The sequence below is a fragment of the Oryzias latipes genome, chromosome 4, assembly GCF_053564925.1.
Source record: "Oryzias latipes strain Hd-rR chromosome 4, Olatipes_Hd-rR_3.1".
Classification (NCBI taxonomy): Eukaryota; Metazoa; Chordata; class Actinopteri; order Beloniformes; family Adrianichthyidae; genus Oryzias; species Oryzias latipes.
Genome location: NC_136240.1, coordinates 6,929,167 through 6,956,051, shown reverse-complemented (window position 1 = coordinate 6,956,051; position 26,885 = coordinate 6,929,167). Strand labels below are relative to the sequence as shown.

Genomic DNA, 26,885 nt, shown 5'->3' with positions numbered 1-26,885 from the left:
CGCCTGTGGGTCGTGCAACGGCACTTGCGGTTTTGATTATCATTTGTTTGATCTAATCTGCCTCAGTCTCTCAATTTGTGTTATTTGAACCTTTTAAACTCACTTTCTTTGTTTTAATGAATGAATGAATGAATGAATGAATGAATGAATGAATGAATGAATGAATGAATGAATGAATGAATGAATGAATGAATGAATGATGAATGAAACATTATTTATATAGAACTTTACACAACTCCTAGCGTACCAAAGTGCCCTAAAGTTAAACTCTTTATTTAATGATGCAGAAACAAAGTGTGCTTTTTGTTGCAGAGGATATTAAATTAGCTCCACAGTATAAAGTATTCTAGAAAAGACAATTTTTTAAATTGATTAAACCTAGTCAGGGAAAAGAAACCTATAATTCTTTAGGTTTTTTGTGCAAAACCTTACAAATAGAATGTTTTTACCGTATTAGTGGTGTTTCTATTTTCTATGCAGACCTGTAGTTCTGCCCTTGACTGTGCATTAGTTTGGAAAATATTGTAAATGGAGACACACGCTATCCCTCAACTGCCACAGCCCGCCCTAACACCAAATTTAAGCATCAGTGATGTGCACTCATGTCTGAAATTCTATAGTGAAATGTTAAATTTAAATCTTGATGATATGCATCGTAACTATTGTAATCAGACATCCCAAGCTTTGCCTCCATTATTAATTGTCCAAAGCGTAATGATTTATCGTAGCGCTGCAGAAGGATTATTAATTTTCTGCTTGATTATACCTGTGGGCGGCAACAACACTGTTCTGCACAGAAGCATCTGCTAAATGAAAAAGTATTCTTCACACTAAAGTCCTCAGAGGTACAACTGTGAATTTCTGCTTTAATCAAACATTTATGAAAGTGCAGCTGATTAACGGCTTGAAGAGAATCCAGCGTTATCAGAGTTTCTTTGTTGAAACTTGTAGCAAAAAGAAAATGGTTTGTTTCAATTCACTTGCCAGTTGTAACTTGGCTTAGTCCTGAGTCTAATGTCCCAAACTGCACCTGCATGGCACCATGGTGTTCAACCGCAGGCTCCGACTCCGGTTGACATTCCAAGGAAGTAGTGGAGAGTGACAGAAGTGTGTGCAACACAAAACTGATCTCTTTCAGGCAAGTCTGGGGATGCCCGGACTGCAGATAGCAGGCCAAGTTCAAAATTCACCAGAACTGTGAAGGGTCTGCACACTCAGAGGAATGCACAGGTGCAGACAACCCCACCTGATCAGCGTCAAAGCAAAAGGAAGAGCCCCATGCCACATTTTTGTTTTCCCTCTACCCTGCATGCACTCTTCCAGGGGAGTAAATCTGTCCACACCCTCCTCTCATTTACAACAACACAGCTGATGGTTGTGTAATAACACTTTTACTCTGATAAGCTTGGCATAAATATCCAGCAGCACATTAATCTATCCATCAGTGCTGACATGATGTTGCTCTGAGCTGCATCCACTGGTGTGAGGGTCACCTCTGGATAAAACAAAGCTGTGAAAATCTGTTTACTTTTGCAAAAGCTTTTAGTGGATAGATTGGAGTGGACTGTCAATCAATGCAAACTTTTCTCTCATAGAATAAAGTAAACCCCATTAATGATATGTGTTGCTTATCATATCAATAGTCTTTTTCTAAACCGCCCGTCCCCCTTTCTGGACACTCACAGCAAGATTAATTAACAGACCTTTACAGCCAATACAGACAGGTGGCAATCCTTTTGACAAGAGACACATCTAACACCCCCCACCCCCCATCCAAAATGAAACCAATTTCACCTGAGCTTCATTTTTTTAAAAACTCATCAGGCCGAAGCACAGGAGAGCCGCACATGCGCGCCTGCAGACATTTTTTGCAGACATTATTGCCTTTTCAGGATATCTTATTGGGTGGCTGATGACCCTGTCTGTCCCATGTCCATGTCAGACACACAATGTTAGCCCATAACACCCGTTCCCACGATACAGCATTCCTTCAAAAGGTGCTGGGACAGCCGAACTTTAATGCTCTATATGTAAAATGCTGCAGAATATGCAGATTTAGCACTTAATCCTAAACTTAATCTGTTATTACGAAGGTCTCTATTCAACAGTCACAAACATGTGTAAAAGTTGATGCTGAATTTAAAGATTAAAGTAAAAAAATAAATAAATAAAAGCTTGATTTTGATGTTCCATTAAGAATCAGCATTAAAAATCTAACCTCAGCAGCCGGTGTTGCCTCCATCTGCAGGTGCTCTCCTGTTCTTCATTGTCATGTTGTCTGCCAACCCTGTTGTATCATGTGATCAGCTCCACAACTAAATAAACAATTCAGTGAATTAAAATGTATGCACTGATAATATTGGATTTTAATCAAGCAAAATAGGTTTACATATAAATGTAATATCTTACATATAGAATAAACTGAAACATCACAATATGTCAACTAAATACAAGTTTAAAACATTGGCATGTCTGAGCATGTGGTTCTAGGTTTAAAAAACAAACAAACGTATGAATGGTAAATTGCAAAGACAGGGATTAATTTTACTCTAAGGAAATTTCACATACTTTTGAGAATGAAAAACATATTTTTTATTGGTTTTTACATTTAGTATCAAGGATTTTCAGAGTTTATTTCAAGTGTACTTAAAATTGTTTCTTGAATGGAAAGTTAAAAAAAAAACTAATAGTGATAAATCTGATGTAATCGTGGAGATCTTGGTTTGAAACAGCACTCTTTCCATATTTGGCTTTTAAGGGTGAAAATGTAGTTTTTTTGTGGGAACATTCTAATTTAAATATTTTCATGTGTTCTTGTCAAAGCTCCACACATCTATCCATCCATTCTATCAATTTCCAAGCCTGCTTCATCTCTTTTGTGTTCCTGGTGCCTATCTTAGCTACTGTTGGGTGAAGGGGGTGTACACCCTGAAAAGGCCCCCCAGACTGTTGCAGGGCCACGGTCACACATGCACACCTGTAGGGGGAATTTAGAGTCACTAATTAACCGATGAAGCATGTTTTTGGACTGTGGGAAGAAGCCAGAGGGCCCAGAGGAAACCCACGCATGCACCAGGAGAACAGGCAAACTCCACACAGAAAGGTCTCAGCCGGGAATTGAACCAAGGCCTTCTCACTGTGAGACAAGAGTGTGACAGAGTAGTGTAAATAAATGTTTGATTTGATTTGATTTACATAATAGTTGTGTGATGATACTTTTGTCTCACTACACTGAACATGGAGCAAAAGTGCTTTTCTTGAAAAGCCAAAAATGTTAGTGCTAACATAGAAGTGAAATTCAGACCATTCATTGAATAATGAGGATAACTGTAAACCATAAGTTCCCCATTGCCAGAGATCTATTAGGAACAACATGCATCCCTATCAAAAATAACATTTACCTGAAAACAGTCAATTACTGACTTTGACTGTAAACATAAGCTTCCCGATCTATTAGGAACAAGCATATATTTCAAAATTAAAGTGTTTCTGAAACAGAACAATATCGGTAGATTTTTAACATCGGACCGGTACCGATAAACTCAAATTATGCAAATATCGGTCAATACCGATACTGGCACCGGTATATCGCCCATCCCTTTGTAAAAACTATAACGGAGAAACATGTTAGGCTGGAGTGAGTTGTGGAATAAAGCTGACACCTGAACAAGTCAAACGAGCTCAAACCACATGCCACTTTCAGCATTAGGTGACAAAGGTCTCTGAGGACGGGACACCTGAGGAAAAATCTCAGGTAACAAGCTCACATAGTGTTAAATTCCCAGAATCTGCAGTGAAGGACATGGCTGCTGACGTCAGCGGTTCAGGCCAAAGGCTTTTATTCAGCCTCACCTGTGACCTCCGCAAATAATAACGGTAGGCTAACCGTCGGCCTCAGTAGAACCCCCGGCTTAGGTAATTAAACATGCGAATGCAGCTGACTTTACTGCGCCTCTCTTACCGAATGCCCTTTGCATTCAGCCTTTGGAGAAGTTCAGTGAGATAAGCTGTAGCGGGGGTGGGGGTGGGGGTGGGGGGTGGGGGGGCGTTTAGATTTACACATTTTTCCCCTAATTGTAATTTGTGATGGTTCCTCATTTACCCGGCATGTTTTAATGCCAATTCATCAAATGCACTGCCTCAAAAAGTTAAAGGTGCAGAACGTTAAAGTTAACATGAAACAGCTGCAGCACAAGCTCAATAGAGGGCTCCGGTTCAGACTATTTATCTTTGTTAGTGTCAGCCACAATGAGGTTATTTATCTGAACAGGGTGGACCCAGCTTGGTTTGCAGCAATGCAATCAGCAGCACATTATAGTAATGCTTCTATCTATTGGCAATTAGTACATAATAACGCGCTGCACTTTCACTAATGTGATTGAGCACATATGTTAGTGGTATGCAGCTCTTCACTTCCCTTCGCCTTTCCTCCCTCAAGTGAGTCTCAGTGGTCGATGATGAGATCCGCACCGACTGTCCAAACACCACTCCCTCAGGGGCATTCATTTCCAAGCAGCCCCATGAGTAACTCAAGAGAGAAAGCTCACTGAGCATGAAGATGAGGGAGTTTGGAATCACACTCCTCATTTCAAACTTTTTTTTTTTTCCTTTGGAGAAAATATAATGGCAAATTAATTTCCTGGAGATTAACGCGGGGGGAAAATGTTTAAGTAAGAGTTCTTATCTTGTGAAAAGTCAGAGGATGGATGCACTCATGGTCCCCCTCCCCCTCAGCTGAACCCCCAGTGTGAGCTGAAACAGCTTAGATGCATAAGGAGTCTAATGAGAGGAGAGATTCCAAGCGGCCTGATGGATCTCATCAATCTCTTTCCTACTTTGGAGGCGTGATGCCGGTCAGGAGAAGAGACCGTGGAAGGGGGGAGGACAAGTGAGAAGGAAAGGCATCAGGCTTTTAATCTCAATAAGTTAATAGACTTTGGAGTTTGGGCCTGTTAAATGGAACTTCAACTTTGTTGTTAACAAACAAACAGCATGAACACAGGAGATGGGAGAGTCTCCGGGGCTGCTTGGCATTTCCACATTACAGTTAATTTGCGCTGTACCTGAAATGAGGAGATCTAACAGGAGTTTGTCGATACACCTATAAAAGCCAGATAAAGGTTAGTAAGTGCCAAACAGGCAGAGGGGAAACCAATCGCTGCTGCAGCAAGTGTTAAACATTGATCTTAGTATGTGGTCATAAATATTTAAGAAGATAATCTTTATAATATCGGAACACGTAGACTAACTGGCTGTTAAAGACCCAACCTGATGAAAATGGTGTTTTGGGTGTTTCTAACGTGTCCTTTTCACGGTTCTCTCATGATGGAGGACGTGCATATAGAGAATTAAGATTACAGTTCCATTTCTAACATTTCTGAATTCGGAGCAGACAAGAAAATCAGTTTGAAAAAGAGCTTATTTGTGACGTAGACATTATGCCGGGTGGGCCACAGTCTTCCTGCTCCACTCCATTCTGATCATCCACTGTCAGACAAAAAGATCCATGTACATCTTTGTTTTCCTCGTCTGAGCTAATATCTGGATTCAAACTGTTGAATAGCTCCAATATTGCATACCATTTGTGTTGCACCGCTAATGTTAGGTTAGGGGTGTGAGGGACTGTAAGCTACAGGGAGAAATGATCGGGGTGGGACTTTAAAAAATAAATGCACTGACGTGAAGTGTGGGAGATTTGCCAAAAGTGGTAAAAATACAGAAATTTGCGTCTATCTAAGCTGAAGTAGGATGTAAGTAAATAAAGTATAGACAACCTCCACAGGTTGAGCATTCTTCTTTTTTGTGATCTTTACAAAAATTATTTAAGGCTTCACTGAAGTTTTCACAATAATATTGTGGCAAGGTTATCTGTTCCAGCAAATGATTCAACCAAGTCATCTGGAAATATGTTGCCATAAATTCACTGTGAGGAACAGTCAATGTTTACATGACAGAAGCCAGTGTTTTCAGCACTGGGGTAACAGAGTTCATGTGAGTTTAAACATTTTCGTGTGAAAAGTACGTTAATTGTTCTATAAGCAAAAATGGAAACAGTGTTTATGGTTTATCAGAGGTCAATTAGCATATACAGATCAGAGGCACACTACACATTTCTTTGCAAGTTCTTAGCAAAGAAAAAAACAACACAAACATTTATAAAGACAATGGAAACAGATAAAGAAGCTGCAGGCAGAATTGGGACAGATGATGGAACTTTAACATTTGTTCTACTTGCTTGGCAACATTTGACTTTTAAGCTGCTCCTCCTTTATTTTCCAGATGCTTTTTATACGTATTTATTGGTAAACATGTTTATTTTAATCACCTTGATCAAATCTTACCATGTTTTGAAATTTTTTTAATCTTTTAAATGTTGTCAGTGATGCTGAATGGATTCTGAAGTCAAAGACTGAGCTCCATGCGGACTGAAAACGACTTTTCTGACTGCAGGGTTTTATTCCAGATCAGAGTTTGTCTCTTCGGCAGGTACAAAGCTCATCTGAACTCTGCTTCTCACCAAGGAGGCAGATCCATGTGAAACTCAGGACCCTTGCTTAGCTTAAGTGAGCTGTGATGCAGTGGGAAACCTGACGAGGAATCTCAAGTCAAGTTAAAGTTAAAACACTTCATATGAACAAAGATGGAGTAGAGAGGAGTACCATGATATTATGGATGGGTTGGTTTTCTGACTCGAAAGTGCAGTTTGAAAGAAAACAAAACCACTGAGGATCGGAATTCATGTCAGTATTTCTTATCCACTCAAAGAGCGTTCACTGTATCATCATGGTTTTGCATAGATAGATAGATAGATAGATAGATAGATAGATAGATAGATAGATAGATAGATAGATAGATAGATAGATAGATAGATAGATAGATAGATAGATAGATAGATAGATAGATAGATAGATAGATATTTTTCTTCTTTCTCCTTTATGTTAAACTTTCAGCATCATGCAAGAACTGAAAGTTCTGGCTTATGTACACTCAGAACAGCTAAAAATGAGAAAGATTCCGCAAAAAATGTGCACCTGTTATACTGCATAAGAAAAAAAGACACAGTGTTTTCTAATTGCTTTAAAGTCTAAGGCACGATTAAATCTCTGGCAGACCCTCCGTGAGGATGCCCCATGGCCGAATTTTGTCTTACCAGTCAGGCTGATTTTCATTTTGTGTGCTGGGGGCTTTGGGCTCTGTTTGTGCTCTGTGTATACCGAACAGCAGCAAACACATTGATCTGCAGCTCTGAGGGCAGAGCCTCGTTTGCTATTTACCTCTCAAACATCAGCAGACCAATTTGCTGAATCCTCACAGGTATTTAGGCTTAGCATGAAAACTAAAAACCAGCCCCCGGTACAAATAGATCAGGATACTTTGGTTGGAAATAAGTGGCGGTAAGCAAGAACCTTAAGTTCAATTCCGACTAATTTACTTCCAGCACTAAAATTCAGTTTCATCCCAGTTGCATCCAATGGAAACATGGTATTAGCATCAGTCCTTCAAACTTCTTAGAGAGTTGGTTCAGTTGTGGACATCAAAAGCAATTAATGATGTGGATCTACAGACTGAGCAGCCAGGAAGAAGCTTCTGATAACTGGAAAAGAAACTTAAAGTCCTACTGATATTTTTGGTGTTTTTAACGTTCTTGTGGATTTTTTCTCATAATGGAAGCCATGTATTAAAAACAAATAAGGTTAAATTGCAATTCTGGATGTTTCTTTATTCAGATTGCGTGTCCCCAGGATGAGGACACAAGACACTGGATTAAATTCAGAATACAGTAACATCAAAACATTACAGATCAAAATTAAAATCAGCTAGTATATAAATATATATATATATATATATATATATATATATATATATATATGTAAAAAAAAAAAAAAAACACCCCTCTCAGGGTGGTTTCTCCTCCAAGCTCGGTTCCTCCACCAGAGGCCTGGGAGCTTGAGGGTCCTGCGCAGTATCTTAGCTGTTCCTAGCACTGCGCTTTTCTGGACTGAGAGGTCTGAAGTCTTTCCAGGTATCTGTTGTAGCCACTCCTCCAGCTTGGGGGTTACTGCCCCGAGTGCTCCAATTACCACAGGCACCACTGTCACCTTCACTTTCCAGGCTTTCTCCAGTTCTTCTCTGAGTCCCCGGTATTTCTCCAGTTTCTCATGTTCCTTCTTCCTGATGTTCCCATCTCTTGGTACTGCCACATCCACCACAACGGCTTTCCTCTGTTCTTTATCCACCACTACAATGTCTGGTTGGTTCGCCATTACCATCCTATCAGTCTGGATCTGGAAGTCCCACAGGATCTTTGCCCTCTCATTCTCTACCACCTTCGGAGGTGTTTCCCATTTTGATCTTGGGGTTTCCAGTTCATATTCTGCACACATGTTCCTGTATATTATTCCAGCCACTTGATTGTGGCGCTCCATGTATGCTTTCCCTGCCAGCATCTTACACCCTGCAGTTATGTGCTGGATTGTTTCAGGCGCCTCTTTGCACAGCCTACACCTTGGGTCTTGTCTGGTGTGGTAGATCTGAGCCTCTATTGCTCTGGTGCTCAGGGCTTGTTCCTGGGCTTCCAGGATGAGTGCTTCGGTGCTGTCATGTAGGCCAGCCCTTTCTAGCCGTTGGTAGGACTTCTTGATATCAGCCACTTCAGTTATGGTCCGGTGGTGCTTCCTATGAAAGGGTTTGTGCTCCCATGAGGATCTGTCCTCCAGCACTGTATCCTCTGTTCTCCATTGCCTGAGACATTCACTGAGCACACTGTCATTTGGGGCCTTGAGCTTGATGTACTCATGCATCTTGGATGTTTCATCCTGGATAGTGGCTTCCACGCTCACTAGTCCTCGGCCTCCTTCCTTGCGGCTAGCATAGAGTCTCAGGGTGCTGGATTTGGGATGGAACCCTCCATGCATGGTGAGGAGCTTTCGTGTTTTAACATCCGTGGTCTGTATCTCTTCCTTTGGCCATCCTATTATTCCTGCAGGGTATCTGATAACTGGCAGTGCGTAGCTGTTTATTGCCCGGGTCTTATTTTTGCCATTGAGCTGGCTTCTCAGGACTTGCCTTACTGGTTGGAGGTATTTAGCTGTTGCAGCTTTCCTTGTTGCCTGCTCCAGGTTGCCATTTGCCTGTGGAATTCCAAGGTACTTGTAACTGTCCTCGATGTCTGCTATTGTTCCTTCTGGGAGTGAGACCCCTCCTGTGTGGTCTACCTTGCCTTTCTTAGTCACCATCCGGCTACATTTCTCGAGCCCGAATGACATCCCAATGTCAGTACTGTAGATCCTGGTGGTGTGGATCAGAGAGTCAATGTCACGCTCGCTCTTAGCATATAGCTTGATGTCATCCATGTATAGGAGGTGACTGATGTTGGCCCCATTTCTGAGTCGGTATCCATAGCCAGTCTTGGTGATTATTTGGCTGAGGGGGTTCAGACCTATGCAGAACAGCAGTGGGGACAGAGCATCACCTTGGTATATCCCACATTTAATGGACACTTGCGCAGGTGGCTTCCCATTGGCTTCAAGGGTGGTTTTCCACAGCTTCATTGAGTTTCCTATGAAGGCTCTTAGAGTCCTGTTGATGTTGTACATCTCCAAGCATTCAGTGATCCATGTGTGTGGCATTGAGTCATAGGCCTTCTTGTAATCAATCCAGGCTGTGCACAGGTTGGTGTGTCGTGACTTACAGTCTTGAGCGACTGTTCTGTCGACCAGGAGTTGGTGTTTGGCTCCTCTGGAGTCTTTACCAATGCCCTTCTGTGTGTTACTTATGAATTGATCCATGTGCCTATTTATCTTTGTTGCAATGATGCCTGACATGAGCTTCCATGTTGTGGAGAGACAGGTTATTGGCCGGTAGTTGGATGGGACTGCACCCTTTGAAGGATCCTTCTGGATCAGGATCGTTCGCCCTTGGACGCCAAAATCAAGGCAACTCGGAAGGATGTGAGTAAGCTGACAGAGGCTCAAAGAGGTACAATGAGAAAGCAAGTACCTAAGAGATACAGCCAGATGCCCATACCTGAAGCACTGGAAACTGCCAAACAAAGGCTCTTCCTCTAACCATTGCGTAATTGTGGTTGTTAGGGCTGTGTACCCAATCTCAGGGTGGGAGTGTGGTATAAACTCCTCTCTGACCTGCTGTTCTGGCTCTCCCGTGGCATTGTATCGTATCGCTTCAATATCCAGTTGTGATAGGAGTTGCCGTTTGTGTATGTTAGACCACTGGGCTACCAGTTGTTTGGCAGTTAGCCTTGATTGTGGGTTTCGACGCATCCATTCATTCCACATTCTCTGCATGTAACCTCTCTGGGTGGGATTACTTGAGTAGTAGCATTCTAACAGAACCTTGTTCTCACAAGTCCATTTCCGTCTTGTTCCAGTAGCCCACTTTCCATCAGGGTGCTCTGGTCCCTCAGCACCTGACGCAGAACTTGTTTGGCCGGGCGACGTCTGAGCCGGCATGACATGTGGTTCATTGTCTCTCATGTTGTGAGGTAGGCATTATGTTATGGTAATTGCCCCATTTCCAAGGTAATTGCCCCATTTCATTGCCATTTTTTCCATTACCATTAATTGTTCGTTCCGCCCTGGGAATCAAACCCGGGTTTCCTGCACCCTACCAACCGAGCTACCCAGACGGTTATATATATATATATATATATATAACACATGAAATGACCACCAAGGGTTTTTCTTCTTATTTTTGTGAAATAAAAATCCTCCCAGTGTAAAAAAAAAATACCCACATTTATCACACACAGAGAATTTTATAATTTTTTTGTTAAGAGAAAACAATCTCTTTCTTGTCTTTAGAACCAATCACTCAAGCATCTGTTTTGCCCTGGTTGAGCTGTAAGAAATTTTCTACCATCCATGAAAATGTCTAAAATACAGTATAACCCTTGTACTATCTTAGATGACCCCACCCTTACATTGACGTGTTCTCCTCACCAAGACAAAGGTGGATAAAGGTGGAAAGATTTCATGTAATCCATGGACACCAGTGAAGATCACAAATCCTTGAAGAAAAAAGGTTCAGAGCACTGTCTAGTGGGTCTAGATGACCCAATTCCCAATGTTAAAGTGCCTAGGATAGCACAAGGGTTAAAAGAGCGTTTACTGACTCCTTATCATCAGGAGGCACAGCAATGTAAAGTTTAGTGTCATCAGTGTAGCTATGAAATCAAACGCCATGCCTCTGATAGCCTGCCCAAGTGGCAGCATATATAGCAGTGGTGGCCAAATCCAGGCTTCGAGTGCAGGTGTCCTCTATGTTTTCCGCCCAACCTGCAATTGAAGCTCTCTATTGGATAAACACACCTGATCCAGGTAATCAGCAGCAGATAAGGCAGGATTTCTGGAAAACCAGCAGAAGGCCGGCCCTTGAGTCCAGGATTTGGCCACCACTGATATGTACATTAATAGTAGTGGGCCTAAGATTGATTCTTGGGGAACCTCACAATTTATTTCAGTTGTACTTATATAAAATCTTCAATCCGTGAGATAGAAGTAAAACCAGTTAAAAACATTACCAGAGAGACCCAGACTTTTCAGCATGGTAGGTAGAATGTTTTGATCTTTTGCCTCAAATGTCGCGCTTGGATCCAGTAGTACGAGGACTGAGAGTCCAGGTTACATCAAAATCATTTTATTTTTTATTTTAACAAAGGCTGTCCCGTTACTGCGGGTTGTCCAAAAACCCGACTGATACTTTTCTGTTCTCCCTACCATGACAAAGGTGGATAAAGGTGGAAAGATTTCTTGTAATCCATGGACACCAGTGAAGATCACAAATCATTGAAGAAAAAAGGTTCAGAGCACTGTCTAGTGGGTCTAGATGACCCAACTCCCAATGTTAAAGTGCCTAGGATAGCACTAGGGTTACAGACCCAATATGAGGGCATCCCAGCTTTATCCAGAACATCATTGACTCTAATAAAATCAGATGAAGCAGTGGCTGAGAAGGAAGATGGAACTTAAAAAGGCAACCACCAATGCATTAACCAGTGGTTTAAAAATCACAGCCTGTTATTTACATCCCAATGTTTTATGACTGTGACCTTTAAACACTGGACCAATCAATCAACAGAGGAGGGAAGCAGCCTGTTGGGAATATTTAAATCCACTGTTTCTGAAAGTAGGACACTATTTATCCAAACACAATAATTATTAATAGCTGGACAGTCAACCCAAATACATTTTCTGCATATTTTCCACATTAGTCCTCCCTTCACACACACACCTACACTCACACACACACAACCAAAGGAGGTAATTAATGAACCACAGCTGTCACACTGTTAACTCAAAGGGGACACAATCTTATCCTCATAAAGTCATGGCCAGAATGTTTCAGCCATCATTTAAATGGTCACCTCGCTCTTTCTGATGTGATTTATGTGGGGAGGCGGAATTTTTACACTAAAAAAGCAAAATTTCTGTGATAAATATGTTGGATTATCAATGGATTATCTCAAAAGCTCCAACAAACAAGTTTGCTCTGGATGTTATTTTATCCAAACTTAAAATATTTAGAAAAGAAACAGAAATTATGTCATTGTCAAGTTTGATTACTTTCTAATTAAATTAATCAGTGTTAACAAACGGCTGAGAACCCATAGTGGGGATCATTAGAACAGTTTAAAACTGAGACTGTTATTTACAGAGCTCCTCAAACATTTCTGCTGTGCATTGTCAGCACAAACTATTCCATGCATGTTGAGGCGCAACCATCCAAATCAGGGGTCACCAACGAGCGAGCTGCGGTCCAGATCCAGACCCAGACACTGGGTTATGCGGACCCAGGCTCAGACCCGGATCGGAACTTCATGCAAAACTAATATGATGGACGCCTCTATTTTAAATCTTCAAATTCAAATTCAAATTAATTTTATTTATAAAGCACCTTTCATGTCACACAGACAGGTCAAGGTGCTTTCCATAAAAAAACTAACAAGAATACAATAAAAACAAACCCCACACATGAAGTAAAATAATTAAATAAGCCCCTCATAATAAAACACACAAAAACAAGCACAAGTAAAAGAGAAATAACAGAGCTTAAGAAAAGAGAACCCAGAAGGCGCCGTCCGCCCTGTCCTCCTGTTGGCCGGGGTGTCAGCATCCAAGCAACACAAGCACAACTCATCCCCAGCACCCCCCACCCCAGAGACCCCCAACCCCCAGGCCCAGAGCACCAAACGTGGGCGCACCAGGCCCGGCAGCCCGGGGAGTCGGAACAAGAGATGCCAGAGGGCAAGCATGGACAGAATCTTGCAGCCCTTGTTGTCATTTGCAACAAACACATTCTCACTCCCAACTCGTATGTGTGTATATATGGACGGATTTTCAAGGCCCCCTCCGTATCACTTTTTACTTTTTGGGTGTCCCCAACGCGTCGTTTTTTGAGGTGCTGCCTGTTCCCATTAAATAAGGGGTCCCCAACCCACCGGTCTGAAGGCCTCTTGGTACCGGGCCCCAGACGGGAAAAAATGCATATGCTAACTTTGATTCTTTCCGCATTTTTATTTTCTGATTTAAAAGAAAGTTTTAGTTTGGAAAACAACTGGATTCTGTTCACCACATCCGCCTGTCTTGCCGCGTCGTGTGACATAAAGCAGCTTCTTGCTAAGTCATAAGCCCAAATCTAAAAGTTAATGAAAGCCAAACAAAAATACATTTTTGGAAAGTTTATTTTGGGATAAACTTTCCAAACTAAAAATGAAAGATAAAGCTCGTCTTTACAGACAAAAGCAGGAGTCTTCCTCGAGTTATGGATCTATGGAGACAGTTGTTTCCACGGACCAAGTCTCTCTGCATAGTATGCAGCGACTGACTCTCAAATGTTTCACATAATCTCACAATAATAAAGATGCAGACACGATATGGAAGCGATTCTGTAGCATAATTAAATATACAAGTCAAAACAAGAAATGCTTTTTCATTTTCAAAATGAAGCTGCATTTTATGACTCAAAATTGAAATGAAAAAGCAATCCGCCAAAATGCTTTTTCATTTTCTTCCTCAACACTGCTTCTTCTGTCACTTAATAAAACAGAAATGCTTTTTTTTATTTTAAAAATGTAACTGCATTTTTTGACTCAAATTTAAAATGAAAAATCAAACCTTCAAAAATGATTTTTCATTTTCTATTTAAAAACCGCTTATTCTGTGTAATAATTAAAACAAAAATGCAGAGAAGGGATTGCATTTTCATTTTAACATCGACCCTGCGAACATTGTCGCATAATTCAATTCCACTTAGCATTTCTAGAGGGGAGGCGGGGCGATGACGTCACTGCTATCTCAGTGTGTCCGGCTGCTAAGAGACACAGACATGCTAGATGCAGTGTGGACAGGCTCGTAGCCTTGTGTTAGCGGCAGAGGAGGTTTTGACTTTTATTTTTAATTATGCTACAGAATCGCTTCCATAGGCACGATGGATTATTTTGCTTCATTTATGAGTCACACCTTAAAAGTTGGATGCAGTTACAATCCTTGAATCTTTGACGTTAAACGGAAAATCTTCATCACAAAGTTTAAACCAGCTGAAGATATTTTACAGAAAATGAAGATTTAATCAAATAAATTTGCCGACCTGAAGATGTGTCTTATCTGAAGAAACTTGTAAAAGGGACATTTAGGAATTTTTCCTACAGAAAGGCTGAGTTGAGTTTGAGTTTTGAAATGAAACCCTGTCAGGCGGAAAAACGTCAAACATTTATTCATGTGTCCGTTCTTCTGGGGAGGTGTTTAATTCATGGAAGAAGTTAATGAGGGCTGGTGGAAACTCCTTTATCTAGTTTTCTTGGTGATGTTGGTGGTTGTCCTGGTAGTGCTCCTGTTTTGTGTGTGTGTGGCGCACAGTTGCATGTGTTTTATGTCATGTGACATTAAATACCATCAAAAAGTTTTACAGTGTACTGAACTTATTTGAAGTGAGAGTTAGATATTAATAGCATGCAGATGTGCCACCTATCCTCGGCTGTTTAAAAATATTTTACACAGAATATTTGGACATCATTTTTTTTCCGGACCTTAACGTCAAGAATTTTTTTCTAACTGGTCCTCTTTAAGTCTGAGTTGAAGACTTCTGCTTTAAATAAAACATGTGCTATTGAAGCAGATTTTCAATTTTTCTTAGGATTTTTACGGAAATGGGAAAAATACAGCGATGATAACAGACAAACGTGCTGTTATCATCGCAAGAATTTAGTTTTAAGATAAGCACATTTATATTTATTTACTTAAGTTTATTCTGTTATTAGATAAATCACAAAGCATTTGATGACAGAAAATAACATTAAAGTATATTCGTATATATGACATAGCAGCACTGGATGTCTGCTATTCTTCAGCTGCTGGAGTCACTCTGGATCCATTGTGTAGACGAGTTAACACCGGCAACGAGCGTTGAAGCAACCATTTTCAATCACAGGTCTATGCCAGTGCAGGTTTTGGATTTCCGCGTTCAAAACGATTTCGTTCACACTTTGTTTTTGGGCTCCAGTACAAAACATGGATCCACTGAACGAACGTCAATTGGTCGCATTGCAAAGTATTAGTTAATGGCAAATATGTAAAATAAAAAAGAACAGACAAACTCTTAAAACAGTTGGATTATTTCTTCAACCAAATTATTCGGTAATTCCTGTTGGGATGTAATTTTGGGTTCCTTTTTGGAGCAATACATTTTTTGGGGTTATAGTGGTTTCATTATAACCCAATTTATGCTTTTTCAGAATTGTTTGCCTTTTCTGATTTAAAATAACTCAGATTGTTCTTTATCCCCTTTTAACCTTGTAGTTGGGTTAAAAACAACCCAACAGGGATTATTCATAATGTGCACTGTTTTTTATTTTAATTTTCCCGGCAACACATTCATGAGTTTACCTTTTGACGCAGATATCAGGTTTGAAATGAGAAAGGATGATCCTCAAGCCTGATCAGAGTTTAGCATTTGGAGACACTGTGGTACCTTTGTGACTCACTGGATCACGGTTCACCCTTGTATTGGCCTTGATCCATAATTTCTTTGTGCTCTTGGCAAATAGATGTGATCTCCTCGGAATACTGAACATTTCCAATCCATCTTTCCTGGCAGTTTGTGCAGTTAACTGCCCTGTCATATCTGTTCGGGGGCTAGGCTCTGCCATACAAATGGGAATGAGCTTTGTCTTTTGCCCCCAAGTTGCATATTCACTTTTGTGATGCTTCAATGAAACCTGTCTTCAGGAGCAGCACTGCTGCTCTTTTTTAGAGCAATGAGAGAGATAGAAGGGGAAATGGAGGTTTAAGTTTCACTTCACTAACACAACTCCTTCTTCACCAAGTCATAAAAAAGTAAATAAAAAAAATAGCTTAAAACTAAGAACAGAAGAGTTGTTCCTACTAAAGAAAATGTGAAAGTCTAAGCTGATAATACATTGAGAGTGACTGAAGGAGGCAAAAGTTCAGGACATGTGAGCTGTGAAGTGTTTTAGTTCTTCAGAGCTAACTGACATAGCTCACTAGTGGAGGAGCATGCCCAGACAGAGAGGGCTGAGTAATGAAGATGGATGCATTCTGTTATCAGGCAGCCACTTAGTGGGGCCAGATGTAACCTTAAACACTGAGGATAGCTCAGTTGCACAAAGAATCTAATTAATGAATAGCAGCCATGAAAGAGGACAAGGCAAGTGTGCATTTGGAGATGAATTACAGACACTAATCAAACACTCTTTAAGTGGTTTGGTTTGCCTCCAGAGTGAAGCGTATTTACCAAAGACTTACGGCGGTGTTTGCATAATAAATGTATCTTGCATGTATTCCTGTGTTAAGTGTCATTTAGAGTAAGCACGAAAGGAAAAAATGGGAGTATACAAGTGTTATAAAGGTGCATTAGTTTACCATTCATTCAGATAAAGGGGTTGTTGTCATGAGGTTACACTTCCTTGAATCTGTAAAGGCAGAAACGTGTTTTGTTCCAATGAAGCCTGACTTTTAGACCAGATTTTTTAATATTCATTCATGATCCTATGTCTGAATTCACTATATGTAAACAATGCATTTAGAGGCTAATTTTATGGAGGTAAATCAGTCTCAAAAATCAGAAATGCACACAAACTGTTTACAAATACGAATGCTCTGATTCCCAAATATAGATTTATGCAAACATGTCTCAAATCCACATGAAATGTTTCACAAATACAGACAAACTGGTTTACAAACATCATTTTGAGGTACACGTTTAATGTAAACTCACAGATCATACGAATGACGGAATTTACGGCATTTACGATTCGCCTCTCATTTGTGAAAATCTCTGTATTTGTGAGAGAAATGTGTGTGGTGAATATTGAGACTCTTCTAACATGCCAAGTCAATTTCCAGTTAGTTAATTTCCGGGGGGGGGGCATAAAACAAACAACGGATTGTATTTTTATTTCCCCATTTACCTATATTGACGTGTATTTATTTACAGTCATCTGGAGGTAGTTTAGTGGATATGTGAGCTGAAGCTTGTGTGCATTTCTGATTATTGAGACTGAAGTAAGTCCATTTTTTATACTATTCTTTTCTGCTTTACAATTTGCCCAACCAATTTATCCTACTTCAGTCATCTTTTGATCTATTTTCTAAGTGATCCCCAGTGGTCCTTTTAAGGTTTTAGCCCAAATCAATAAACCTGTGTCCTTTTCTGGGACATAGTTTCTGCAGAGCGGCAGTAGTTCATAAGTAATTCACCTCTGAGTTGTGGGTGGGTTTTTTGGCGTGCCGTAAGCTCGCCCCCTTCCCATCACCCATCTGTCTACACTCTCTGGTACGTCACAACTACACATTTTTTCAAACAGCATGTTTGAGTCTGCTCCTGATTGACAACAATTTGAATAACTACATGCCATTTTAAGCGATAGAGTCTTTATGTACGTGGTCCACCATGGGAAAAATGCTAGAAGAACACCAGAAACACAAACTTCATGATGGCCTTTAGTTTTTTCTTAAGCTTTTCCTAGCATTGTTAGGTTTGATTAAAAATAGATTAATTTGATTCATTTATCATAATTTATTGATTGCTCAAAACAAAAACCGCATGACAGCACTGTTAATAACAATGACCAAGCGTAAAGACACAAAATAACATTGTCCATAATAAAGTCCAGAAACGAAGAACAGACAAGGTCACAACAATGTGAAAATTTCTAGGTGACAATTTATTTCTTATTGAAAGTTGTATATACAGTTGGTCTTATTAACCCTGTATATACTGATCATCCAATCAGATCTTTGTTGTTGTTTTCCTTTCGGCGTTTCTCATCAGGGGTCGCCACAGCGAATGAGTCTCATGGTAAACTTGGCAATGTTTTACGCCGGATGCCCTTCCTGACGCAACCCTCTCAAAGCAACTGGGCTTGGGACCGGCACAGAAGTAGAGAAGGGAACAGGGAGCAGCCTGGAGTTGAACCCTGGTTTCACGGATGGAAGGCGCCGCAAACCAGCACGAGCTAAACCGGCTCCCTTTGTGCATCAATAAAATGACTAAATGTCTATGAAGGCCAACATGCATGTGACCACTAGCCAACAGAGACAGAAAAGCAATATCAAGTTGGCACCACTTATATGGCAAAGAATACAGTGTGTGAGATAAATGATGTCCCAAAAAAGCAGAAGGAGGGGCTATTCTTTCTTCAAGCAGAGTAGGGCAAAATAGAATGGGTGAAGCACTGAGTAGGAAAGGTGGTGTAACCATTGGGGAGTTCTCTCATAGATGCACACTTAGCGACAGGTAGAGAAGAAGAAACTGGAAAAAAAGCAGGCTGATAGATTCTGAAGGCCAGCTGTGGGCAGCCCCTCTTCACACTGATCATGTGGCATTGTGTTTACTGTTTCTCACGTCCCTGAGAGCTTTGAGGCTTTTTATTGACGTAGATGGAGTTCAGTAAATATTGGAATAAACAGTAACAGATTGTGACCACATCAGCTTAGAGAACTAAGGCTTTGACTGGTTGGTTTCTTTCAGGAAAATCTGAATCTCAGAAACACCAGACCTCCTCTTTGGATCCCTTTTTTTTTCTTTTGGTTTGAGGATTACGCATCAGTGTTTCAAAGCTGCTTCTTAAATCCACAGAAAGTGAATCTTCACTCAGGCCCTGGTACCTGCATTTTCTTACACAGAGAGAGCGTACTAAAATTGTAATTTGAGCATCAAGTTGACATGAAATTAGGGCCAACCTATTAACGTCACGTGGAAATGGGCAGTTTTAGTCTAGAAAACCAGCAATTAAAAGAAAAACACTGCTGATGTTTATGTATTTATTTGTTTGTTTTTCAGCCGCTTGTGTGCCCCTTACAAGATTGATGGAGCAGCGATGCAACAATAACTCATTAAAATTTAGCTGGATGAATGCAGGCTCATTAAAATAACTTTTAACGTGATACACATTGCTTCTCACACTGTTTTCCCGTCAATCTATATGTCATGAACACTTATCGGCATACCGTCTCCTCAGTAACCGCCCTACAGCATGCCTACCCCGGACCAAAGTAACGAATAAAAATCTTCTACCTGACGTTGATATAGACGTTAAAACTGGTCAGTGAAATATGAAGTTTGAATCAGTGAACTATCCCGACAAGGACTGAGAAATGCAGGACTTCTATTAGTCATTCTCTCATTGCTTTGCCTCACCCTCATAATTTCTGGCCAATGAGTGAAGAGATCTTCAGTCACATGGTTTTGTTACAAGCTTTGGTCCAGAAAAGAAATCTCTGGTTGACAGCAGTCTGAATGCAGACCAAATGCTTGGTTCAGGACTCGATCCAGTCCGAATTGAGTGGACTTGGTGCAGACTAAAAGACTTTTTGGGCCAGAATACATTAATAGACCTCCAGAGCACTCTTTTGAAACTTGATACAGTTTGACAACATCACCGTAGTGCCTTGGTGTTACTCTTGTGACACAACACCAACACGGGTTTACCAAAACTGGATTACTGAAGCTTAGATTTAAAAGAACGGTCTGATCTTTGATTTTGTTTCAGCATTTAGAGCATTAACCATCATTTTTTAAATTCCTAAAAATCATGTCCTTGCAACAGGCTGAAAAATGTCAGCAAACACAATGAATACATCTCCAGGCCTAAATGAAAGACTCATGGTTTGTGTCTGAATTCCCTGAATGCCCTGGTTTTTAAAAGTAATTCAGACACCGTGCTCACTTATTTTTATTTATTTATTAAAACGGCATATATGATGTCACCAAAAGGAAGAACCTGATAAATATGAACATTTTAAAGACAAAATGCATGAATCCACTGAAATTAAACTTGGATGTTTGAAAAAAAAATTAAAATCCAAATGTTTTCACATGAAATATTGAAATGCAATGCATTGTGGTCTATATTTTCCAATCTAGTGAGCATCGATGCACACAGGTTTTTTGCAGAGACTTCTGAGGAATTTTTATGGCATTTGATTTTGGAATTGTACATTCAGACACCCGTAGAAAATGTGAAATGCTCTATATAGTGCACCAAGTAGTGAAGGAACACAACCATGGTCTTCATTTTGATTTGTCCTGTTGAGAGCATTTTAGATTCAGTTTTGTTCAGTGTTAGACAGAGGTACAGACGCTGTGATCAGACGTTTCTCTCTGTGCTTTCCAGTACCAGCTGCAAAGGCGTTCCCCTTGCTGGTCGCTCAGCGTCCAGTGGCAGACGTGGCTCGTACTCATCACGGCGATTATTTTGATGGGATTGGTGCCTTATGTTGTTCACTGCATGATGACGGCGTTCCCCAACAATCCGCCACCCATCACCTTCAAACTGGCAACAGCCGCTTTTGGTATTCTGACGGAGCTGCTGCTCATCAAGTGAGTATTTTAGGATCTCCTTTTTATTTATCGCCATTCATGTCTGTTGTGTAAATGAATTAAATTACCTTGGGACGAACTTCATGCAACATGCAGAAAAGCAGTCGGAGTGATTCATGATCAAAGTGATGATGACAGTCTTCCCATGCTGCCTTCATTTAGCTCTGCCAAATAAATAATGTTCTCTGGTAACATTTCATTTTTATGTGAGTTTAGACGAACTGCAGGGGTCAGAAAACAAGCATCTCTGGAAACAGCTCACCCCACCCCTCTTGTTTTCCTTTTTTCCCATTTTGATATTCCTAATTGGAAAGATGCCTGCAGTACTGTAAACCATTAGTAAATGAACAGTCTGTTTTTATTAACCTCCATCTTGTAAATAATGCATTAGATTCCTGGCATAAACAATATCTATTTTGATTAGAAAGCCACATGTGGCCAGTACAGTAATCAGATTACAAATGCAGATTATGCAGTCAGCAATTGCCTCAAGCAGTTACTCTGTGAAGCAGCACCTTTGTTAAAAAACACAGTAGGCATGATATACAAATAAGTTTCATTGCTGTAATTATCCAAAGCAAACCACATTTCTAATGTTCCAACAAGTTCCTGTGTTCGTAAAACATAAAATATGGTTGGAATGGAGGACGTGGCCCGTCATTCACCCTGCTTTTTCTGCCTGCAGCAAAAATTAAGGCTTGTCTTCTACATGCGTCCTTCCTCCAGTATTTGTCTAAACTCAAGGAAGAGAGGCTGTTTGTAATTAACTCGACAAGGCCCATGACTTTTTTTTTTCCATCCATTAACTGCCCTCGCAAGGAATGCAGCAAGCCAGCTGGTAATTAATAAACGCGGTGGCAGTGGTGGTGTGCCTCCGCATCATTATGCTGTCCGCACCAGTAATGAGCTGTAATTTTATGACAGGAAATTGGTTTGTTTGCAGCATGTTCTGCAGATGGGCTTCATGTGTCGGCGTCGTGGTCCCAGATTAAAGAGGACCCGACATGTTTCAGTTTAAAACGCTGACACCTTGCTTCAAATCTGGGTCTCACAGAGGGGCTCCTGTTGGTTGGAGCATGCTTTACGTAACATGTCCCACACAGGTTCTCGTCTCACTGACACTTGCATCACTGCTGGTGCATCACGGAGGGTGGTGGGGGCCCTTATTAGATTTGGTGGTCTTTACAGAACCGTGCCCTGTAGTGCTCGTGGTGCCTGGGACGTGCCAGCCTCCTGCTGCCCCCTGTCAGTGTGCATCTCAGTCACACTTCCTGCCTCAGGGTGGGCCCAAGCTCTTATAAGGAGCAACCATCACCCCACCCCTCTTTTCCCATCTTGGAGCCTCTGCTCTGCCTGTAAGTCTTCTGAACAAGGACAAAGCTAAGGCAGATGAGCAAACAGCTCACAACGACCTCTCTGTTTGCACCATGTTGCATCCATTAAAAAAAATCCCTTTGCTGTCTTTGTCGTGTATGTTCATTAGTCCTCTAAGGGCAATTCACTTCACAGCCTCTGCATTGAACTGCGCCAGTAATGAGACTGGGGTTAATTCCTTGGCTCCACTCAAAACTCCACAGTGCGTTTCTGGACGTCACTAACACAAGCACCAATGCAGTAGGGGGCAGTGTTTAGGGCTGTCCCGTCTGCCGGTGTCAACGCAAAAATGGATGTTAACGATATACTCAACCAGTCTATATTTCTTGAGTTTCACCGCTCACAGCACAATCATGCTATTCTATTGTCCGGGGCTCTATGGGGTGGAACATCTCTGCGGGCAAGCTAAATGTGCGGTACCCGAGAACAGAGCCACAGCGAAAGCAACAACCAAGTCAAAGTTGTACTTTGGGTCAAATCGACTCAAAATGAATGGTGTGTTGTCAGGAGGCCCTAATGACATCATAGCTAACATCCATCCGCTCACTTTTTGCAATCCGTTTCATCCCTGTGAGGTCTTGGGGTTTCTGGAGCCTGACCTGGCAACTGCTGGGTAAAGGCGGGAAACACCCTCTACAGGTCTGGTGCAGCTAACACTGGAAATAAGTTAGAAAAAAACACACAGATGAAGAAAATTCTTTGTGGTTAGAGGCTCCCTTCCGATGAATATCATGTTTTTGAGCTTTTGACATGTACGTGTGGCCTTTTTCAAGTGAAAAGCTCACATATTCAGTGAATGTATTTTAAGTGCGTCCATGGCTGGATTACGTTGTTGGCCGCATCTATTTAAAATTCAACTTGAAGTTAAAGTCCCAAATGTTTTGTCCGCGTTTGTGTTCTCTCACCGTCTGAGTTTGAATGCTTGCTTTACCGCATTGACCAGAGGGTAAAAATAAAAACAAGAATAAACACAGGATCATTTTTCTTATTGCCTCAATGAAAACAAGATAAATATCATAAAGTTCAGGAGGCCTGAGCAGGCTGGCTCCTCATCCTGCTGTGGGTCTCAGTCTGGCCGTTGGATCCGTTGTATCTGTTTCAGGGCAGCTCTTTTTTAACCTGTAAAACACAACTTTGACCGTTCTAAATGATTATGAAATGTGGTTGTCTGTGGAATGCTTAGGATTTATATTTTGTGTCCATGCATCAGACTAAAGCAGTTTTCTGCAAAAGGGCATCTGCCTAAGGTCTGTGTTTTTAATTTCAGTTGGAGCGTTTAGTTCTTTGTTATTTGTAAACGCATCAACATTTTTCCTGGAAAACTTTAAAAATAAAAATGTTTTTCTTTAATCTGGGATCTTCAGTGTGGTTAAAAAAATGACGCATTTTCTACTGTCTTATCACAGAATGACATGTTACACAAAGATACATAAGACACACACACATGTAGAGAAGCATATATAGAACAACACAACCAGGTATAAAAAGGTTATTTTGTTTCGCCATTGCTATCAGATCACTAAAGCAATATTACTCTGCTGTTATCAAGGTTTCCCAAAGCAGGCTTGACTTGACCTCCACATCCAGTTGTTGCCAGCATGTTCAGTTCAGAAATCTTGCTGTTTTCCTCAATTCTGCGGACTAAATTGGACAGGATGTTGACAAAGTGTTTTTTTTAACATTTCAATTTGCAGGGCATTTTTAAGGAATGCATCTTTAAGGGTTTTCTAAATCCTCTGTTAGACAGTAGGCAGGAACCGTTTTCTGTATACATTTTTTAATTTTTTCCGTTTAAATTTTTTAATGGGTCTTTAATTTACCTTAAATGAGTAGATAATCGCTCATGCAAACCTTTTCAAAAATATTTTAGTGACTACCAGTCTAAGGCAACCTGCAATTAAATGTTTTTTTTAGTTTGCATACACCAACATGTCCTCATTCACTTGGCAATTAAACAAAGAAAATATGCATCAGTTGGTTTAAATAATAAGAAATAATTCTCTGAGGATCAGACAAACATCAACAGTGAATAATTTGCTCCAGCTGGAAGCTAAATGCCAAAAGTCAACAAGCAGAAAAAAGACAAAAGACAAATCCTCGTCATCTTCTTTCTTCAACACTTTGACCCTGAAAACACAACGCTCCTCCTGCTGCAGGTTTGTTCCTGGACACATTCAAGAAGTCACATTACATTTGTCAGGCGTGAGCCGCATTTCAGAAGGCTGTCACACAATATGCGCCCTCTTCTCTCTTTTCTGTCACGGCGAGCGTTTTGCGGCGCTGTGACAGTGCCCTGACCGTGCAGCTCTGCGCTGTGAATTTTTATATGCCACTGCCTGGAGGTTAGAAACTCTCATTACGCTGTGTTAGATTTATTAAAATAGATTATGGAAATGTTAATTAAGTCATTAATTACATTATTTAAGCAGCATTGACAGATAAGCAGGATGTATGTGTGTGTGAAGGGGGCAGGGGGGTGTCGAGCTCCCTGGGTGGTTTAAAAGGATGTGATTGGTGACAAGGGACACTGTGGAGATGGCGTCTAAGCGCCCGTGCTGACATGATACAAAGTGGCCTACACGGCTCTCTCACCTCACGCTACTGTCTGCAGCAGTTTGCGGAGCTGCCTGAGGACGAGCCGGCCTCCTCTGCCAGGAAGAGGACAAATGCGCCTTTCTAAGAGGAGGCTTCACAGTGGGTAAAACCAAGGACTCTCTGAGAAAGCCTCTCTGCACCCCGTTTCACTGTGCTCCCTGCGTGATCCTTCGCATGAAGCATTTGACGGTGACATTTGAGCAAAGGCTTTACACCTTACTTCCAGCTGTTTTCAAGGGAAACAGCAGCGCAAAGAATTAGCCACAAGTCGATACCGAGGGCCCTCTTATCTGCTGACAGTTTAGTTACCACCAAGCACCAGAAACCCCTTTCCAGTGCTTTTCTTTGTGCCATCAGACCTATATTAGGGAGGGAAATTGATCTGATCATGCTTGATAAGAACAAATGATGGATGTAGTAAACAAGCAGAATGCTTCAATTCTGATGTGAGCCATTGATTTGCCTCGGCAGCCAATTACTATGTGAGCTGAGGTTATCCATGCAGTAAACCTGCTGGGAGAGATTTTTCCTCCTCCTCATGCCCATTGTGCCATTATGCTCCTAAAATGTTGAATTCAAATGTATTATTAATTCTTCTGATTGAAAAAAGTCCATGGGGAATTAATGAGGCTCGGTTCCTCTGGCCTTTCATAAGGCTGCGCTAAAAGGTGCATGTCTTGATATCAAGTGGCTCCTGATTGTGGGAAATGAAACATTGTGCAGCTGTTGAACCCCCTCAAAGCCAAGCTTTAACGATTAGCTCCCACATCAGCATGCCTGCATGCTCAGATAATTGAAATGCACTAGACCCCACCATTAAAAAAACAGTCGGTTCTGAGAAACAATTAGGAACAAAGCAGGTGTTTACAGTAGTTTTAGTCAAGTTTTTTTCTGCACCACTTTTTTGGGCTCTAATGAATGAGTTTTGCAGAGAGGTTCAGCTGGTAAAAGACACTCTGACAAACCATAACCTCGAATGGCAACAAATTTGATGATTATAATTTGATGGGGGGTTTTTTCTGCTGATATGTTTGTGCAAATGTGTAACTGCTGTTGAATTTGCAGGATGGGGGTTTCAGGAGCGTCACAGATGCATTCGCTGTTTCAAAGTTACAGAAAATTCACGTCTGAATTTATTCCCTTTCTAACTTTACAACCTTTCAGAGAAAGAAACCCTTTTTTTTTGCTAAAAAAAAAACAGGAAGTGAAACGCTCCTAGTGCAAAAATGATCAACTTTGTCTCTTAAACTTTGTAGAGAGGGTGAAAGGTCATGCATGGGGTCCAATCAGCTTAGAGTGAATAAAAAACAAGACATGAAAATGTAAAAAGTGTTTTAAACTTGAAAGTAAATATTTTAAACTTCAATGAAATGTTGAAAATGAAAATAATAATAATGTGTACATTGGAATAAAACATACTGTAAATTTGAAAAAATGAATGTTTGAAGCAATACTAAAAACTTGATCAAAAATATATCATAAAAGCAACTTTCTTTTTCATCTGCCTCTCTCTGTGCTTTCAGTTCTCATATCTGAATTGTAATTTTCAGTGTTGATCCTAATTTTACGTGGGGATTTGAGTCCATTGGCTACCGGGACATGATTGACATTGGGTGATTGTCATGGTGACGCCATTTCCGTGATGTACAGTGGTGAAAATGCTTTCCTAAAGTTTTTTACAAATGTTCTCGGCTGAAAGAGTACAAAGATGAGCAGGTCGCCCAATGATCGCAGAGTCGCCGGTTCGATCTCCACTCCCCCCAGACCGCTGTTGTTGTGTCCTTGAGCAAGACACCTCACCCTCCCTGCCTCCAGTGTGGCTCCACAGGTGTGTGAATGTGCATGAATGATCCCGGTGATGATCAGAGGGGCTGTAAGCGCCAACTGGCAGCCACGCCTCTTGTCAGTCTGCCCCAGGGCAGCTGTGGCTACATCAGTAGTTACCATCACCAAGTATAAAGGAATAAAGGACACACATTGCAAAGCGCAGAAAAATCCAATCCATTATTGTTATTTATTGTTTGCATGAAGAGGATAGTAGATTCCACATGAGAACACTA

At 40.9% G+C, this 26,885-nt stretch overlaps 1 protein-coding gene across 2 annotated transcripts in view; it reads left to right on the top strand.

The window, feature by feature from the left end:
- LOC105353880 (uncharacterized) overlaps positions 1 to 26,885 on the top strand; it is a 98,806-nt gene that overhangs the window by 68,792 nt on the left and 3,129 nt on the right. For both annotated transcript variants that reach the window (XM_023954030.2, XM_011473780.4), the window contains exon 4: positions 20,651 to 20,856. In XM_023954030.2, coding sequence (XP_023809798.1) covers positions 20,651 to 20,856 — 206 coding nt within the window. The remainder of the gene's footprint in view (positions 1 to 20,650; positions 20,857 to 26,885) is intronic.